The sequence below is a fragment of the Pelmatolapia mariae genome, linkage group LG18 (genome assembly GCF_036321145.2).
Source record: "Pelmatolapia mariae isolate MD_Pm_ZW linkage group LG18, Pm_UMD_F_2, whole genome shotgun sequence".
Classification (NCBI taxonomy): domain Eukaryota; kingdom Metazoa; phylum Chordata; class Actinopteri; order Cichliformes; family Cichlidae; genus Pelmatolapia; species Pelmatolapia mariae.
This window is the reverse complement of record NC_086243.1, coordinates 7,242,726-7,262,516: the sequence shown is the minus strand read 5'-3', so window position 1 is coordinate 7,262,516 and position 19,791 is coordinate 7,242,726. Positions and strand designations below refer to the sequence as shown.

General features: G+C 43.2%; 3 protein-coding genes across 7 annotated transcripts; 1 reads left to right on the top strand and 2 right to left on the bottom strand.

Moving 5' to 3' along the window:
* The first annotated feature begins 47 nt into the window (after window positions 1-47).
* On the top strand, window positions 48-5,363 carry homeza (homeobox and leucine zipper encoding a). Its single transcript, XM_063462441.1, has 2 exons — window positions 48-820; window positions 2,030-5,363. Exon 2 carries the CDS (start codon window positions 2,057-2,059, stop codon window positions 4,007-4,009), a length of 1,953 nt encoding a protein of 650 aa, XP_063318511.1. The 5' UTR covers window positions 48-820; window positions 2,030-2,056; the 3' UTR covers window positions 4,010-5,363.
* Window positions 5,364-5,534: 171 nt separating this feature from the next.
* On the bottom strand, window positions 5,535-14,797 carry LOC134617172 (RING finger protein 212B-like). 5 transcript variants are annotated; one of them, XM_063462369.1, is made up of 13 exons: window positions 14,736-14,797; window positions 13,622-13,734; window positions 13,452-13,501; window positions 13,284-13,358; window positions 12,920-13,026; window positions 12,726-12,828; window positions 12,613-12,641; window positions 12,492-12,532; window positions 12,355-12,379; window positions 12,212-12,275; window positions 6,002-6,053; window positions 5,838-5,868; window positions 5,535-5,716 (listed from the first exon to the last, which is right to left on the bottom strand). In XM_063462369.1, exons 2-13 carry the CDS (start codon window positions 13,719-13,721, stop codon window positions 5,653-5,655), a joined length of 741 nt encoding a protein of 246 aa, XP_063318439.1. In that variant the 5' UTR covers window positions 13,722-13,734; window positions 14,736-14,797; the 3' UTR covers window positions 5,535-5,652. The 5 variants fall into 5 exon arrangements, with proteins under 5 accessions (XP_063318439.1, XP_063318440.1, XP_063318441.1 ...); XM_063462370.1 differs by having other exon boundaries at window positions 12,920-13,011; XM_063462371.1 differs by having other exon boundaries at window positions 12,920-13,008.
* Window positions 14,798-16,705: 1,908 nt separating this feature from the next.
* Window positions 16,706-18,406, bottom strand: LOC134617330 (zona pellucida sperm-binding protein 3-like). The gene is made up of 9 exons (XM_063462541.1): window positions 18,343-18,406; window positions 18,075-18,241; window positions 17,895-17,998; window positions 17,701-17,789; window positions 17,443-17,623; window positions 17,254-17,359; window positions 17,086-17,171; window positions 16,865-16,956; window positions 16,706-16,761 (listed from the first exon to the last, which is right to left on the bottom strand). Exons 1-9 carry the CDS (start codon window positions 18,404-18,406, stop codon window positions 16,706-16,708), a joined length of 945 nt encoding a protein of 314 aa, XP_063318611.1.
* Window positions 18,407-19,791: the final 1,385 nt, after the last annotated feature.

Genomic DNA, 19,791 nt, shown 5'->3' with positions numbered 1-19,791 from the left:
TTGTAAACTCCCAGATGGCCAAAGGTAAGGATCCTAAATAGTTAGTAAAACCAGGATCAAAGAGCCGGTTCCTAAAGGGAGTTCCTGGAAGAGAAAACAAACAAAAAAAAGATGCTGACGAGAAGTACTCCAAGTCAGGCGGGGAGAGTTGATGGATGATCAAATGATCAAATTTACCGAGATGACTGTAGTTGGAAATCACATCAAATTTTTGTCGGCCGCTTAGGACAGCAGGAGGGCGGAGGGGGGCTCTGATGGGTGGTTGACGTGAAACTGTTTAGCCTACTGTTAGTGATATATTATACAGGCGCTTCCTCCCTCCAATCCAAGGCCTGCTTTTCATGGACTGGCACACCCACACCCCGCCGTCACTGTTGGAGAGTCAGTTGGGCCTTCTGGTCTTCCTGGTCCTCAGCTCCGCCTCGCCTCGATCTGGCCGGACAGGGGAACCACTTCACAGTTAAAGAACAAAAGCAACAACGGGAGGACCGAGTGGCACGAAATAACGGCGGCTCGGATTGAGAGTCTCACGGATTGGAGCTTTGTGCCGTCTTCGGCAGGAATTAGCCGGCGACTGAACTCCTAGAAAACGCGACAAACTTGGTCGCCTCGGATCTTTGTATCCTGACCGTAATCCGTCGAGGTGCTTGATAAATAAGACAAGGGTCAAACAAACGGACGGACGGTATCGTTTCCCAGCTCAGCCTTTAAACTTCGGCCATATAAAGCGAGGTGCCAGGAGGGAAACCTGATTTTCTTCGCTTTTCCTTTCGCTCAAACGGACCTCGGGAATAAAAAAAGGCTTGTTTGGCATTTTTTGGTAAGTTTATTTTTATGTTTCACTGAAGCGTGTCTGACGACGAAGTGCGCCTGTGCAGTGTGAAGCGTTTTAGTTAGTACGCCATAAAGAGGGGGGGAGACGCTGGACTGCTATTGTAGCTGACACGGTGAACATTTTTGAACTTTTGGAGCTTTTTGTTCCACGAAAACAAAAACATGGTGTATAAACTCCCAACGGTCTAGCGGGTGGGGGAATGAGTAAGACATAAAATATTAAAAAAAAAAAAAAAAAAAGGATTGTGGGGGTCGCCACATGATCTCATCCCCGTGGGTTTAGTCTACCACCAATGAGTAATACAGTGATTTCATAATTGTTAGCTAATGTTTGTGTTACACTTCAGCATTTCTTTTGTGGTTCAGGCGACCTAAATCGCCGGCCGTGGCGTAACCTCGCAACTAAATGCGCAACTATTGCTCTTCCAAATAAAGATTAGAGCCTTCCAAATTAAGAGTAGCCTTCATATTATGAAACTGTACGTTGTGAGGTGTCTCCACACCTGATTGATATAATTGAATAAAGACTGCAGTGGGACAAAATGTCAAACAGTGGTCTAGCACTTATACTGAATCACTGTTTCATGTATGTAATAGAAGCTTTTGTGAATAGTTGGAAGCAACACCTGTTGCTTAAAAGCAATTTGCTAATAATGGTATTAATCACCTTAGAACTACTTTAACTAGGAATATTTGATTGTTAATAGTGTGCCTGGACTTAGACCCGAGTACGACAATGCAAATGTTTTGGTGGCTGCCTTTGTGAAGAGGCTACACTTATCTCTTCGAACTGAGAACTTGGAAGTGGAACAAAGCCTGAGTGGGAAGGGGCGAGAAAGCAGACTGTGATGGATTGCTCATTCTGCCCCCACCCTTTGCGGCCAGTCCCCCCACTCATACAAAACAAAAGTCAGCCATCACACTCTGGGGGAGGGGAGACCCAGTCTGGATAGAGTGTACCACTAGTTTCATTGAGAGTTCAGAATAAGGAGAGCAGAGTGGGGGTGGGTGGGGGTGGCAGCTGTCCCATAATTGACTTTGAGAATGAATGAGAACATGGAGATCTTAAAACATCTGAGTCTGTACTCTTGAGAGGACGTAGGCCTTCCTTTTGCGATGATCTTATCTTTAGTTTAAACAGTTTGGCAGCTGGGAAAAGCGCAATACTAAATTATGGTTTCTGATTCTTTTCTAGGTGAAAGCACACATTTTGATAGCCCAGATGGCTACATACACTGAACATAACGGCAGACATGGACTACCTTTGGACATGAAGGAGATACTAGAAGAAAAAGTAAAGACAGAATGTGAAGAAAACCTTGAATCCAAATGCTCATCCAAGGATTTGCGTGACTCTCCCTGCTCAGCTGAAAGCAACACAAGTGGAGTGGCTAGTTTCACCACCAACCACAACTCAGTTGTGTGCCTGCCTCTAGTGTCAGAGGGACTGAAACTGGTATGGACACAGTCTGATCAGACCCGTGAACTCGACACCATCCCAGAGCTGGTCAAAGCCTTCAACTTATTTCCCTACCCGTCGTCTCGGGAGGTTAGCGCTCTAGCCCGGGTCTGTGCCTTGCCACTGGACAAAGTTAAAGTGTGGTTTATGGTGCAGAGAATTAAATATGGAATTAGCTGGTCCTCGGAAGAAATTGAGGAGACACGGCGAAAGCTGGCAGTGCCTGAGCTTTGTGATGACTCAATTGAAACAAATGAGGAAGACAAAATGAAAAACAACACAAGTTGTGAGGAATTGGTAATTGAAGACAAGGATAGTGAAGAAGAGGAGAGTGCTCTTTCTAGCTACCCACCTCAGACAAACGGCCCAAAGTGTGAGTCACTAGATTCATACAAGCCAGCCAAATCCAGCACACCGTGTTTCAGCTCAACCCTCCCACCGCCTCAGGATTCGTACTTCTACCACCCACCAGCAGACACGCCAGCAGCCGATGTTTCCTTTGACCTTTCAGACTCTTCTCCACGACAGCACCGCCATGGACGCTACAAAAAGTCTAAAGCTCAGCTTGCTGCCCTTCGCAAAAGTTTTCTAAGAGAGAACTGGCCTGCAGAGGCAGAGCTTAGACGCTTGCAGGAAGAAACGGGGCTGAGCCGTAACGACATTCGTAAATGGTTCAGTGACAGTCGTTACCAGCTGCGCGTCGGTCGAGGAAGCCTGGCAGCAGCCCAGAACTTTTCTCAGCAAGCTGCTGTGGGAAGTAAACATGATCAACAGTCTCAGCCTCTTCCACTTATTACTCAAAAGTCTCGTCAGCTGAATGGGGCGAAAGGCCATGAGTCAGCACGTAGCAATGGGATTAGAAATTCACACTTCTTCCAGACCTTTTTGTCAAATAGCCTGGAGGCATTTGGGGAAAGGGTTCTTGAGGCACAAGGGCACGATGTTATTGAGGATCTTTCAGGGGAAGGAGACACTTTCAAAGATGAGGAACAGTGTGATGAACGACCCTTACAGTTGACAAAGACTTGCAAGATTGAGCCAGATGTTCCCCTGGAACCATTAAGTATATCCAAATACTCTCCTTATTCTTCCCCCTCAGACAGCCCACCATTGTCTGTCTCACCTAACAAACCATTTTCAAACAAAATCACCACATCAAAGAAGCTAGGCCAGTCAGCCAAAACCAGTCCCTCCACATCTACATCCCCTGCCCTCACTCCTGCTGGGCGACCAAGAAAGACCAAGGAGCAGTTGGATGTGTTAAAGCAGCATTTCTTGCGTTGCCAATGGCCTAAGAGTGAAGACTACACTGAACTTGTTAAGCTTACTGGTTTGCCGCGGGCAGATGTTATTCAGTGGTTTGGGGACACACGTTATGCTGTCAAAAATGGCCAGCTGCGCTGGGTGAAGGGGGTCCGTGATCAGTTCTTGGCAGAGCTGGCTGCCCAGCAAAGCAGCTGCGGTTTAACAAACGGAAGTGGAACATCCTCTCGGCCCGGGGGTAGCCGTAAACGAAAATCTCAAGCAAATGGAAGGAGTGCAGATTCCCCGGATATCCAGCCGTTGGTTAACTATTACCTTTCAAATGGCACACTACATGAAAAAGACCTTGATTCTCTATGCAAGAAATCGAGAATGAGCTACCAGCAGGTGCGGGATTGGTTTGCAGCTCAGGACGTTGGGGAAACTGAGCAGGAATCTATTGTTGTTACTTAATAACATTTCTACAAGTTAAGGTGCTCTTCAAATAATTTGCACCATGAAGCATAAATATTACTTTGGTTAATATTGCTTTAACTGAGCAGGTTTGTAACATTCAGTCTTCCCACTACAAGCCCAAAGTGAGGTTTGTGTTTTATATATGTGCTGCATTCCCTGCTTTCCCTAATATATTTGGACTTGAAATACCATTGTGCTGCCTACATTACTGTAAATAGCGCAGCAACTTGTACACTGGTTTGCTTTATTTTTTGAGCTTATTATTTTTGTTTAGATATCACTACAGAATTTCTAGTATATTATGTAGTTTTATAATTTAAATTGGTTGTACATTTGGTACCTGACTGTAGCAGATAACCTACTGCTCCATAAAATGTCTACATTGACAAATTTGTTGACTGATCACTGTGTGTAACCATTCCTTTATAGCCAACAAGTCCTCATCATGAAAAGCACACTGGACATGCACACTTTAAATTGACGTCTTGCACTTTGGTTTATGATCCTGCTGCCGTTATGTTAATTAAATCCAATTATTTCACAGAACATAAATTCCTAATTGTACAGTGTTGTTCTTGATACTTTTAAACTCCTCACTTTTCTTTTTAAGTTACAGAAAATACAGCTAAATTTAATGGCTACAGCGTATTTTTGAAACACATTCCTCAATATACTTTTAGTGTCTCTGCTGTAATTCTTAGTAAATGAATAGCTTGCATACAAGTGCACCTTTGTGACAGTAACAGTCAACAGTACTAAGAAGCAGCAGACACATCAATGGCATACAAACACCAACCCACTCATTGATTCAGTTTTGGGGTTTTTTTCTTTGGTTCCACCCCCCCTCTTCTGTCTTAGTAGTTAACTTTCAGGTTTATAATATAGACAAAAACAGTACTGTGTAATCCAAAGAAGTTTTGTTTTTCAGATAACATTATGATTCATAACCCAAGCATTATCAATTTGTCTTATCAGTTTATGTATTTATTAGTTATTTCCTTCATGGCTGTGTTTGAGAGATGAAAAATGTTTTAGTTGACATACAAAGAATGAAGTGGGCTTTAAACAGAGTCAGTTTAGTTTCTTAGAAATGCCTGGACAAAGGCTGGAAATGTTACGAAGCAGTGTGCATCACTTTGTTTTGTCATCCTGTTAGTCAGGAAAAAGCTAATGTGTCATACTTTGGGGAAATGTTCATAACATGTAGCGTCCTCCTTGGTTGATGTTTTTTTTTTTCCCCCCCCTTGTTGGAAAACTTCTTATTTGCACATTTGTGTCACTGGAAACCAGTAAAGCATTGACCTTTATAACTGTGTGTGCAAAGTTTTTTGTTGTTGTTGTTCAATGTACGCTATGAATATATCTGACTATTTATTTTTAATCCATGTTAAGTTTTGTCGTGTGAGTGCGAACCACGTGAAATTAATGCATCAGCAGTGTACTTGCAGAAAGATTACGATGACTCCAACTAAGTTGTCAGTTTAATTCCTTAACAACATGGTAATATCAACTTCCATTAAAAGTAAAACAATGTATACACACCTTTTTTGTTATCAGGGCAAAACCACACAACAATTTCATAGTCCTAATGCACAAATCTCAACTAAGGAACGCGTGCAGGGGTGTAAATAGACATTTAATCAGTGCCTAGGTGACTGAATTGATAATCCACTTATGAACTGTAAAAGACCAGGAGTCTGGGTTCTGGGGATGAAAATGAACTGACTCAGTTACATGTGAAAATATCAAGAGCTTTTATAAATCTGCTACAATGTTTGATAAAAGTTAGAATTTGTAAGTAGCTGCCAGGTAACTTTTCCCTCACCTGGTAGGTGTGCTTAATGATGTAGGTGTTCCTTTTTAAAACAAAGAGAAAGATTTTGATTGGGGATTGGAGGCACACAGTATCCAATTCGATGCAGCACATTTTCCAGTTTGATCACAGCATCCATGGCAGAGCTACAAGAGTGTGTTTGCAGCCACACTTACTGTATTCATGAAGAGAACTATGGCTGGAAACTGAAGCAGCTGATCCAGGAGTCTGACAAAACACAAGCACAAGAAAGTTTCCTTCCTTCGGTTTTTAATTTTGTAACTTCAACATTCTCCATGGAAGACGAAAACCTTCAGTAGTTTTAATAGCAAAATACTTGATGTACTTGTTAAAGCTGATTTTTGGTAACGAGTGAAAAAAACTTTCAGGTTTTATATCTCAAGGAAGCTCGTTTTTATCATGGAGGTACCATGAAGGAAAACACCATTCCCTTATTTTATTAGCAACTCAGCCACTTCAACACTTGCGTACAGGTCCATAGACAGACTTATATGTTTACAGGTTTAGTCAAATTCTTAGTAATTTCAAACACATAATCCCCCCCCCCCCCCAAAAAAAAAACAAACAAACAAAACAAACCCCAAAACAATTCAACAACAAACAAACAAGCAAAAACATTTAGATCATTAAGTGTGACTGTCTGGTTTATACTCGGCTGTGGGCACAGACAGCTGGAGAAACAACAGCTGATTAGACATTCCTGCTTTACATCTGGGCACATGTGTGCCTGGTGCATTGTAATGCAAATTCTCCACAGATGAGTCTCCGCAGACACAGAAACCCCCCTCAAAAAACAGACAGGCATGTGGACCCTCATGCTTACTGTATGTCACAGACACCTAAGCGTCCCTGGACTCAGAGACACAGAAAGTAGAAAACCCGCTTTTAAGCTGTGCCTTTTAGCTTCATAGTTCAACTAACCCTTCCAGGCAGCTCTTATTTGTGTGGTGACAGTAGATGAGACGACACATTAGGTTTATTAACAGTTGTAGCTCAAATCCGTGATGTTTAAACCAAGGAAGGGGGTTAATTTAAGCCCAGCTGGGCTTGAAATACACTTGTGTAAACCCTAAAGATGACGTTGATGATGAAGATGGTAAGTTTATGGCTTGAGAACAGCAACTGCTGCTTGGCAGTTAAAGCTGGTGCCTGAAAATGCTCACAAAGCTGACTGCATTCAACATTATTTACGAAACAGATGAGAACAAATTATTAGCTCTCCTATGAAATTTAACCTACTAGGACCTGGCATCCACATATGTGGACATCACATTTTGGGTTGTCTAGACCAGTGGTTCTCAAACTTTTCACAGTGAGTACCACTTCATAAAATATATGGCTCTTGAAGTACCACCCTTACGACCGAAATTGAAGTACAGTAGTATAGGCCTATTTAACACCACATACAGTTTACACAAGACAATTTTATTTCTTATATGAATGTTATTTATTTTAACTGTCATAAACAGGATGTGATGAGTGATAATAATAACAACTGTACTGTAATAAAACATTCACAGCAGGTGGGATATCCAATCTTTAAGTGATGAAACCTGCTTCCGGGTCCAAACTACTCTTCATTTATTATGTTTGTTGTGTTTTTAACATGTTTTAATGCTTTGTATCTTGTTCTATTTAATCTGAACAAGCCCATAAAAAAAGTTATCACTGTCGGCCTCTCTCAGTTTTTATCATCACTATTCATTTTAAAGCTCAGTTTTTAAAACCTTACGATGTAACTACAGCACAGCCCATGCAGCAGTATATTAATGACTAACCTTATATTGCAGTTGTTCTCCTGTCTGAAGTTTGGTCCATTTACTGGAGTTCATCCTCCAGTTTTACTGTGTTTATATTATGCTAACCATAGCTGTGTAGCCCGCCACCACGCAGCACATCATTATATACCAGCTAGTCCAACTTCAGTAACCCTACAAACGCCACTGCTGTTTAGTTTTCTGTCTTCATTTATGTCGGAAGTGATAGCAGAAATGTACGTCTTGCAGGAGCTTTCCTCTCCTCAGGAATTCTCTCTGCAGGAGGGGGAGATATAGGAGAGGTGGAGGAAGATCTCAGCCTGGGCGTCTATTGTCTTGTGTAGTCTGGAAGATGAGTGGATGATGGGGTGGGTGCAGTTTTCTCTGTAGTGGGGTCGGGTGGGCTGTCCCGGGCTCTGTGGGGCCGGGCGGCGCTGCTGCACTGGGCCCTGGTCTGGATGGGCCTGGGCCCCCTTTCCCTGGCGGGTTGCAGAGCATGGGGGTGCCTACTGGGGTCAGCGGGGGAGCTGGCCCCAGGGAGGGGTCACTTGCTCCTCCCTTTCTTCCCTCCCCATCTCCAGCTGCCTCCCTCTTCCCGCTCCACCACAATCACCCACACATGCAGGGCCTTGGGGTAGGGGTGTGTCACCAGGGTGCAGAGGAGGCATCCCCCCCCTCTGTCCCCTTCTGGCTGCCTCTGCCTCAATTTTATCTCACAACTTAGACATTCACATTACTCACACTCTCATAACACATACATATAGGATCTTGGGGGTGGGCTCACAACACGGACTCCAAATTACCATCAGGGTGTACACCTCACCCCTGGCGTTGTTGCCCACCTCTCAATTTTAAATACACGTAGACATTGAGGGCTATCAGGAGGGGCTATACGCTTACCTGCTGCTCTCTGGCAGGTAGCTCCATGCCCTCCTGGGTTTTAATTGCACCTTAGAACACATATACATCAACACTACATATGAGCGGGTAGAGGGAGGTTTGGAGTCTTCTCACACCCCCGGTCTCTGCGGCCTGCTGGAGCGGGGGGGCTAGGAGGAGGAGTTGGCCGTCCGACTGGGGTCTGGTGTGTGGGGCCTCCCTGCTGCTGCGGAGTCGGGGCAGTCTGCTTCTCCCCACTGCAGGGAAAAGGGTAACACCACCTGGGTCTGGGTGCAGTTTCCCCCTCCAGGGGCAAGGGTACCTAGACCCGGTTCTTAGAGTACGCTTGGGGAGTGTGATTGTGTGTACAGCGTCTCTTTATGTCTGTCTCCACGTTGGTTGAGTGTGGAGTAATTGCCTATGAGAGCATGAGGGTGGGAATGGATGTTTGTATTTGAGTGTGCCTGTATGTCTGTGTCTATATGTCAGGTTGGGTATCAGACGCCACCTCTCTGGGGACATCTCAGGCCCTCCAAGGTTTGGAGGCCTATCTCCCCCCACCACTTCCCCTGCCGGTGGCAGACGCCCTCAGACATCGATGCGTTGGTGGTTCTTTGTGTCCGGGGGTGGGCGTCCGGGTACACACCGGCTCACTCCTTGATGGCTGCTTATCGGGGCCTGGAACCTGGGGCTCGCTCGGGCCACTTCGGGGGTGGGGTGCCCTCGGCCTCTCGGCCTGGGGCTCGGTCACTCAGGCACAGCTGGCTGCCGGCGGAGCTCACGGGCACGTCACTGCAACCCCCCCTGGCTTCTGCTCCGCGGCTGCTGAGTGACCCCTCATCTGGGACTCTCCTCAGCTCTTTCTGGGACAGTGGCGCGGCTGCCCCTCTGTTGGTCTTCCTTGGTCTCTTGTGTTCTGGGGGCCTCTGGATGTCTGGAGTTTTGATCTCCTCCATACCTGCTTCATGCCCTGGAGGATGGGACTGTGGCCCCCCACACCCTCTAGCAGATCATTACATTAAGGAACCTTTTAAATACAAGCGCGTTCATGCTCACAGGTGTACACACAGGTGATCACACACACAAACTACACCCTTTTTGGCTCCTACCTCAAAGCACACTGTGCGCTGTCGATCTTACGTGCTGCACAATAATGTTTAATATTAAGTATTTAGCGTTATATTCCCATATATCATTGTGATGTTGTTTATTCTATTGCTCTCGTTTTCTTCTGCTTGTTTTCTTTTTTCTTTCCCAACAGGTGATCCAGGTGATCGATATATGTATTTTTTGTCTGCTTATTTTGTTGGTTTTTGTTTTTTGCCCTTTATCCCCGTCCCTCTTCTTCGCTGTTTTTTTTTCTTCCCCCTCTTTCTTTCTCCCTTTTCTTTTCCCCTGTCCCGTATCTAGCAAGTAAAAAAATAAATAAATAAATAAAATAAAATAAACAATAAAAGGTAAATCAAATGGACCATTATGGCAAGGCTGGGATGGTCCATTTGGTAAAGTAAATCCGTTGGGCATCTTTCTTCGCCTTTAGACAACAATTCTGATGGCAAAAGAACCAAACGGGACAGGTTTAAAAAAAAAAAAAAAAAAGAAAAAAAAAAAGAAATGTACGTCTTAATTTTTGCTGTGGCGGTTAAGCTGCTGAATTTTTGGCTTCGCGATCCTCCTTCGTGGTTCGTGCACGTCGAAGCTCACTTTGCTCTTTGTGGCGTTTCAGCCGACGACACGAAATACCATCATGTGGTGGCCTCGCTGTCCACCCACTGTGTGATGACCCTCCTCCAGGATCCCCCCACCCAAGGGAAATACACCGCTCTCAAGGTGCTGTTGCTACGGCACTACTCCCTCTCCGATGCAGAGCGGCCGAGAAACTCCTCTCTCTCTCGGGCCTGGGTGATGGTACCACTCTCGAGCTCATGGAGAGCACGCTGTCCTTGCTAGGAACGGATGACGGCGGATTCACTCATGTCTTCCTCCGACAGTTGCAGGTGCGAGCTGGCCTCACCAACCCCCCTGCTGCTTGCCGCGAAGGATTACCGCTCACTCGCAGAAGAAGCGGATCGCATTCTCCTGGATACTAGGAGCTTCGGCATCCAGGCGATAGTTCCGACGGCATCTCCCATGCCCCCACAGATTTTCCCGGGGGCCGCCGACTCATCGATGGTGGCTGGGATCGCGGCATGGCGGAAAAGGGCTGTGTTTTTACTATCAGCGTGACGGCGCCGTGCTGCCTTTGCAGTAACAAGTCCCAGGGAAACGAGCCCGCCAGCGCTCTGTAGTGGCCGCGACCGCTGGCGATAAGGAATGGCTGCTCTTCATAGAGGACTCACGCTCGGGGAGACATTTTCTGGGTGACTCCGGCTCCCAGAAGAGCCTCGGGAACATTCGTGTCGTCTTTGCATACCTCTACAATGGTATATTATTTAATCTTTAAAAAAATGGGAGATTTCCCACATACCACCAGAGAGAGCCCAAGTACCGCTAGTGGTACGCGTACCACAGTTTGAGAACCACTGGTCTAGACCACAATACTAAATTTTGTTCTACAAGGGCCTGATATCCACTTACAAGGACATTATACTGCCACTGTTCTATCGAAATTTAAAACGAATGTCCTCATATCATTTTTCTTAGAAACTACATCAGGTAAAAAGATAATTCTTTATTTTTACATTCATCAGGTCCCAATCAGCCCAAATCGCAAAGAGAAATTAAAAATGCATGCCATGAAAGAGTTTGGGTCTTAGGAGCTTAAAGTAACTTTTTCTGAGAATCCTTTTTAAAGGCTTGAAACTTTCCTTTTTGACAGCTTATAGTAAGGGCTGGATTAGGTGACCCAGAATCCTCCCTTCATTATGCTGCACTGGTGGGCTTCCCATGATGGGCTGAGTGTTTCTTCGTCACTCACCTTTCCCCCTCACTATGTGTTTGCACACCACTCTGCATTTAATTATAAGTCATTATTCCTCTCTGGCTCTCTTCCACAGCGCAATTCTTGTCCCGTCCTTCTCCCCTTATTTCCAATCAGTCGCGGCAGGTACCTGCCTGTCCCTGAGTTTCTCCCTGTTAAAGGTGAGCTTTTCCTTCCCACTATCACAAGTGCATAGAGGTTGTTTGATTGTTGGGGTTTGCTATGTATTATTCTAGGGTCTTGCATTACAATATAAAGTGCCTCAAGGTGACTTTTGTGATTTGGTACCATATAAATAAAATTCGATTGAACTGAGTAACTGACTATTAGCTATTATAAGGAGAGGTAATAATGCTGATCTGGTAGTTTTTGGTTTCTGTGACGTAATTTTGTTTCTGTGTGCAAAGTAAAATAATGTAGGGATCCTAAATAAAATTAGAAAGTTTGAATAAGCTGTGATAGAAATGCATTTCTTTGTTTAACAGCACTTGGGAAATTCTTTTTAAAAAATTGTAAATTTTCATAGGAGAGCGAATAATTATAAAATAATAAATATAATATAATAATAGCTGTATTATATAGGTTTATTATTATTATAATATAATCATAGTTGTCAAACTCAATCTAATACTTTTTACCTTACAGTTATTTTTTAAGACAAACATGTCTTGATATATTTTCACTTTTGATCTGCATTTCCTTCACAAGTGCACTGCAAGCACACATTTATATGAAATTTTACTCGGATATATTTGGTCATTAAATTTAGGTTCAATAAAATAATACACTGGGTAAAACTGGAGACTTACATTGAGGGAGAGACTAGGACCTCTGTGCATGTTCCACCTCTGGGACTCTGCTGAGCCTATATGACTGACGCACATATATCATATTTGAACAGTCACATGATACAAAGAAAGAAATCAACTACAACATGAAATAAAATGCTTACCTCATGGTTCTTGAACGAGGCGTAACTAGAAAAAAAAGAAAAACACAAGCTCAACATCAACGTGAACCAGAAACGATTAAACTAAGCATCAGCAGTCAAACTGTAACACTTCAATCAACACAAATCACTGGGGTTACCTGGGGAGGTGACAGCCACAGGGAGGGACATCCTCTGAGTTCTGTAAATGAATGGGTTATTACTGCTTCATTTAAAAACTACAAATGAAGTGAACATGTTAAAATGAAAAAGAACTTTTACCCTTCAGTTTGAAATTGTCCTGGAGAGAGCTGCAGAGCAGAAGAAGACACTAATTCATTCAGATGAATCTTTTTGGTACTCTTGTTTTAAAAATTAGGCTTTTGAAGACTTACCCTCCATTGTGAAAGTGGCTTTTTCAATTCCATAGTTTCTTTCTTCACCTCTAAAAGCTGCTTTTTTAAGTCAGCATTCTCTCTTTGCAGGTCTGAGAGTTGCCTTGGAATAACAGAAGAAGAAGAAAAGCACTGCGGTTGGATGGTTTTATTTACACTGCCACAGAGGAAATAATAGCAGACATTAAAATCACCTGTAACTCTGCTCGGTGACTTCTTTAAGGCGTCTTTCCAATTCAGCAGACTTGTGCTTGAATTGTGCCATGACTCTCTCCATCTGCATCTGCTGAAAGATGACAATCTGGGAACATGAAGACATTGTTACTAAATGATAATTCTGTGAAAAATGAACAAATCAAGTTTGACTAGTGGGTAATAGCTCAGAGATTCCCAAATAATCATAGCAGAGAGATGAATTTCATTTTTCAATCTCTAGCTAATGACATACCAAGTTAATAGTAACTGACTGCATACACTGGCATTTAACAACCCGCTATAACAATTAAAAGGCACAGAGGCAATGGGGCTTGAAGTGCATGCTGCCTGGCAGGGACAGACCTGACACATGTGCTCTAGCCGTGATTGGATGAGCTTCACCGGGTCGTTGAAAAACATTTTTTCCTGCGGCTTCATCTGAAGCAGAAATACATCCATATGACAAAGAATGTTGGATGTCTGAATTAAAGTCAAACAGTAAGCTGCTCTGATTACGTCAGACTCACCAACCTCATTGATAGCCAGATAGCTGCAGCTGGCCCCACATACGGTGCACGGATCTAAAGCAGATGGGGAGGGGGCTTGTTAGCAGCCTCAAACTTTGAGTTGCACTGCATCACAGTGGAGACATACTCATGAGGAATTCTAGTTACAGCTCAGAAGCAAATGAACTCTCTCACTTGATTTAACGCATGCTTCACAGAAAATGTGGCCACAGCTGGACGCGGCAAACGTGGATCCTCTTCTTTTGAAGCACTGGTTACAGTGGAACCAGACCATTTTTGTGTGTTTCCTACACACATACACACACACAAATAACACAAATCAAACAGACACAAGGTTATTGCCCAGTTTACTGCAGAAGAACTGGTCCTTATTTACCTCCCCTTCTTTTTGAGCCAGAATAAACTGTTGCACACGCACCTGTCTTTAATAGTTTCATGGGACTCTTAAAAAAACAGCTGTGATCTTGTTATCTGCAAGACCCCCATCTTTGCAAAATGTTATACCACACTCTTTTTGTAAAGCTTTTGTTTTTCATATTACACACTGGTAGCTGCAGGTAGTCCAACTTAGAAACAGCGCTTATGTATTGTCTTGCACACAACTCAAAATTACTCACATGAAATAATTACATAAAAGCCAAACCAGAGTTCAAAGGTAGGAAGGATACGTGTAAAAGGTGATGGAAAAGGAGTAGCAAGAGAAGAGGAAGCCCAAGAATAGTAATTTCAGATGAAACATGTCCAACTGTGGTAGAGCATGTTTTTCTTCTGGGAGTGGTTGGTTAACAAAACATTTTGAGGGGATTTTTTATTTCCTTCTGTGTAAGCTTTAACGTCATTCCTGTGTGTACAGTGGAATTTTTTTTTTTATTTATTAACTCAAAATACTCAGTCTGCAGAGGCTTTCACAAGAGACGTCAGGATTTTATTCGAGCTTAACAATGCATGTTTCAGTCTTTATATTAACTTATCAATATGTATCCCTTCATTAAAAAAAAAACTAGAGAACAGAAGTAATTTAAAAATATATTCTCAATGAATCCTCCCAGTTTCCTCAATTACTCACTACAAAGGTGACTCTGACATTAAGCCAAAAAATCGCTTTACTCACTGAAAACTAAGTTAAACTCAAACTGTCACAAAGTATTAGCTTGCTAGCTAATTAGCTTAAGTTGTAGAAAACGGCGCTCAATCAGCCAAACAACTGGAAACACTGGACACTGGCAAAACACTAAAAGAAAGGACCCTCATATTGGCTTCCTTTTTTTAGGGGTCTTTCTAACCTTACCTGCTACACGGAGCCGCTGCTTTGACACAGGAGCAGTTAGCTCAGCAGTCCCCGCCTCGGGAACCCGGCCTGTGCTGTGATTGGCTAATGAATGATGACGTACGTGAAGTCTGTAACGTACACTTTCTCTTAAAACCAAGATCCGATATTAAAGTGGAAACGTTTAAAATAAGACCGTGCTAGGATTTACTATACACAAGTTCTGCGTCTCAAACAGCAGTCAAGGATATCATGCCTACCATCTCCAGCTTAATCAGTGTTTGGCTGTCAATATTCGGAACAATTTCCTGTCCGATTAACATAAGACGTGAGGAAAACAGGGACGTTGTGAAGCTTGTAAGTGCCCTCTGTTCCCAGGAATCTCTCTAGAAATACACTGCTAAATAAATAAAGGGGACACAAAAATAAGACATCCTAGATCTGTATGAATGAAATATTCTTATTAAATACTTTGTGCTTTACACAGTTGAATATGCTGACAACAACAAAATCACACAAAAACTTTCAATGGAAATCATATTTAGCAACCCATGGAGGTCTGGATTTGGAGTCACACTCAAAATGAAAGTGGAAAAACACACTACAGGCTGATGCAACTTTAATGTAATGTCCTTAAAAAAGTCAAAATGAGGCTCAATAGTGTGTGTGGCCTCCACTTGCCTGTATGACCTCCCTACATTGCCTGGGCATGCTCCTGATGAGGTGGCGGATGGTCTCTTGAGGAATTCCCCAGACCTGGACTAAAGTTCCCGCCAACTCATGGACAGTCTGTGGTGCAACGTGGCGTTGGTGGATGGAGCGAGACATGATGTCCCAGAGTGCTAAATTGGATTCAGGTCTGGGAACGGGCAGGCCAGTCCATAGCACCAATGCCTTTTTCTTGCAGGAACTGCTGACACACTCCAGCTACATGAGGTCTAGCATTGTCTCACATTAGGAGGAATCCAGGGCCAACCGCACCAGCATATGGTCTCCCAAAGGGTCTGAGGATCTCATCTCGGTACCTAATGGCAGTCAGGCTGCCTCATGCTACCACTAGAGTGAAATCTCCTCTAGCATTCAAAAGTGACCAAAACATCAGCCAAAAAGCATAGGTACTGAGCAGTGGTCTGTTGTCACCACCTGCAGAACCACTCCTTTGAGGATGTCTTGCTAATTGCCTATAATTTCCCACCCGTTGTCTATTCCATTTGAACAGCATGTGAAATTGATTGTCAGTGTTGCCTCTTAAGTGGACAGCTTGATTGCACAGAAGTGTGATTGACTTGTAGTTACATTGTGTTGTTCAAGTGTTCCCTTTAAATTTCTTTTTCCTCTTTTTGAGCAGTGCATTTTATAATTCCTCAATACTAAGGAAACTCAGGAGGAAAGGTTTCTCAGCTTTGCATCGTTCTAGTGATTATGCTGTTGGCATTGCCTAGAATTCATGTATCATATATATATATATATATATATATATATATATATCACAAGCCTCATTTATAGTGACTTTTATTCTATGTACTGGATTCTTTAGTCAACTCACACCTACAGCCATCTTAGAATTAGTTGTCCCAATATACATGCCTTTGGATTTTGAGAAAGCCTGGGCACCAAGAGTAAACATGCTTTGGAGCAAAGAGAACACGTCACAGAAAAGCTCCAGGTAGTTAGGAGACCCATCCCAAGACAGTGTGCTGCCTACCATGCTGACAACCAATATGCCAGTATATATTTGAACATTGATTGCTCAGTACATTTCTGAAAAACTGAATTAAAAGACACCATGAATACTCAAAGGCAAGTCATTTATTTATGCAGCTCTGATACAATTGCACAGATCTGAAATGCAAAGAAAAGCACCGACAGCCTGGAAGTTAAAAACCTCAGTTGAGCCTGAAGTCACGTGGATGGAGCCATTCTTGAGAGCCGTCCGAGAACAGGATGTCTGTACCACCATTTCAAGGAGAGGCTTGCCTTAGTGACTCATTCTAATCTGTGATAGTGAGTGGACCAAGGACTACGTTTTGCACTGCACCATGCTCCCCTGGGGGAAAAAAAAAAAAAAAAAAAAAAAAAAAAAAAAAAAACCACACAGCTTTGAGTCCTGTACAGCAAGACCACAGTTATAAAAGTGTAGAAATGTATACCTGCCACTAGATCCCTCGTCTTTCTGGCCTTGCAGCTGGACTCACAGCAGTCGCATAGACTGCTGTGTGTAGGGTCGTCAAGCAACTCCCAACTGAAGTAGGCAGGAAGAAATAATCACTGAGCTTCTGCTGATTCCAGGACAATTTTGTCATAGCTCAGCATTCAAGCTGAACTACACATATCCAGTTCTATGAACTACAGAGTCAAGCATGCGTTTTACCCATAATCTTTGATGTAGTGGCAGGCCTTCTTAGTATTGCCAAGACCGTTGGGATCCCAAGCCACAAGGCTGCAATGAATAAACACCTGCAGGATGAATAGTATTCCACGATTAACCAACAATCTGCTTCGTTTCCTACATTCAATTCTTGCAGTTAAAGATATTTACCTCTCCTCCCACAGCAAACTTGAAGGCTTGAAGGGATAGCCGGATCTCTGAAGACTTTTGTCTGGGTTCAAATTTTGAGCGCGATTTCTTACTGTCGACAAGACATCTGAGGTTCAAGAGAAACAGGTTATTTCAAGGTCTAGTCAACAAGAACACCCAAGTCAGTGCTTCTTGATAGCGCAAGTTTACCCCTTGTTGGCGATTATTGGATATAGAGCACTTTCAGGCTGCAGCTCAGGTGTGGTGGCAGCTACACATTCATCAATGAGTAGCAGCAATGGCTGATGGGTCTGCTGCTCCACGCTAGCCATGATGGCGATGATTGAGCCCAGAGGGAATCTTGTAGATTCAGCAGGGCCTGAGAAGTCAGCTAGATTTACACAGGTCAAGGTGAGTCGCAGGAATTTTTAGGACTGCTTCTATTTTCAGGCACTTTTGGATACTCACCATTCATGAGTCCAATATGAAATACTAGTTCTTCTAAACCATAGGTACTAAACACTGGCTCATAAACCAGGGGGTACCAGTCTCTCGGCCTGCATGAAACAGGTTAAAAAGTTGCATTTTTTTTTTTTTTTTTTTAATAAAAACATCCATTTGCTCTTTTGTTCAGCATTTCATGTTACAACATGTCCACTTGCCTCTCATATTCACAGACAATCAAGTCAATGTACGAAGGGATGACAGAATTAGGTGGGGTAATGTAAGTCAGGTCATTGGAGTAGATTAGTCGTTTGCCAGTAACCTGTGAGGAGGAAAGATGAGTCACCAACCTGTAGGGATGGACGGTTCATTCATGCATGCAGTTCTGGGCTACTCACAAGCCTCCTGAAGTTACAGTCATTGAATTCCACAGTGAAAACAGCTTCCCTGTCTGTGAGGCTTGTGGGAAAGCAGCTGCCCAGACGGAGCAGTGAAGTGTCCATCTGAGATCTACCGTCTGTCCACACCAGTGTCACAAAACCACCTTTACAGTCCAGTTTCATGTCTAAGTAGAGAGGGGGAGAGGGAAAGGGATAATTAAAAAAAAAAAAAAATTCTTACCTTTAACTTTTTTAAAAAAGAAGCCATTTTTCATTTAGACATTACCTGCATTTACTGAAACTCCTGCTACCAGGCCCAAAACAGCTACACAATACCAAAGGGAGGCCATGATGACTGAACACTTGGTGCTGGCTCCACTGGTGTTTTTATTCTCTTACTGGGGACAGGCTAATCGACAAAACCAGGTTCACCTGCTGTGTGTTAGCAGCTACAGGTGCAGCAGCAACAAGGTGTTTGCAATAAAGAGTTCAGTTGATTTTGAAGTGATGTGAGTCACATGATGCAAATCTTAATTTTTGTCCAGTTTAGTCAGTTTTACATCACATTACGATCATGAAAGCAGTAGTAGTCTGAGAAGGTAACGAGATGTTATATCAGTATGTGGCAATTTCAGATCTAGACAGTCAAATTCAAAAAACAAAACCGGAAAATTTACAGCCGGCTTGTTTCATGTCATCTCGCAGAGAGCTTTAGTATTAAACTCAAAACAGACAGACTCAAATGCCAGGGAATAAAAATAAGTTTTAATGTTGGAATGCTGTTCTGCAGTTTGGGGGCAAAATATGTCTCTGAGTTTAACTCTAGATTGAGGAACAGTCTGAAACATCTAACTGGCTGATTGGAGGGACCTGGAGCATCACAGGGCTCTAAGAGGTCAGAGATGTAGGAAGGAGTTAAACCATGAATGACTAAACAAACAGGAGGATTTTGAAATCAATTCTGAATCTCAGAAGCTAAAACAGGTGGAATGTGATCTTTTCATTTGGCTGTGAGGACCTAAGGAAAAGCTGGACAAGCAAGAGACAGCATAAAGTGAAAGGCAGTGTAGTCCAAACGAGTGGGATGTCTCTCAGATGGAAAAGCCTTAGTTTTCCAATATGGAGCGGGGGGGGGGGGGGGGGGGGGGGGGGGGGGGGGGGGGGGGTGTGTGTGTGTGTGTGTGTGTGTGTGTGTGTGTGTGTGTGTGTGTGTGTGTGTATAAAAGCCCAAAGTTGATTTGCTTGATGAACTTAAAACCAAAGTCAATTATACAAAGACTGATCACCAAGCTCAGAAAAAAAACAAAAACACATCCAGTTTAATTCATGGTTGTAGGGGGGCTAAGCATGTCACAGAGCTAATAGAGAAAGACAACTATTCACACCTGTTAACTTAACTCTCGCACATTTGAAGTGTGGGACGAAGCAAGAATATCCACAAGGACATTGAACACATGAAAGTCAACTTCAGTAAAGCCCCAGCTTTGTTTTGACCCAAGGACCCTCTTACTCTGATGCAATAGTGGTACACTAAATGAGGTTTTGAAAATACAAGTATCTGAAGAGCACACACTGACAGTTTATACAGAATAGTCATTTATTGGATTCAAATGCAATTCCAGAAATGTGACTCTTTTACATTTAGAAGGCATTTGACAGTAGTGCCCACCTTCCTACTGGATCATTCCTACTCATGCACAGCATCTCTGAAAAGCAGCAGTATCACATGCCAATG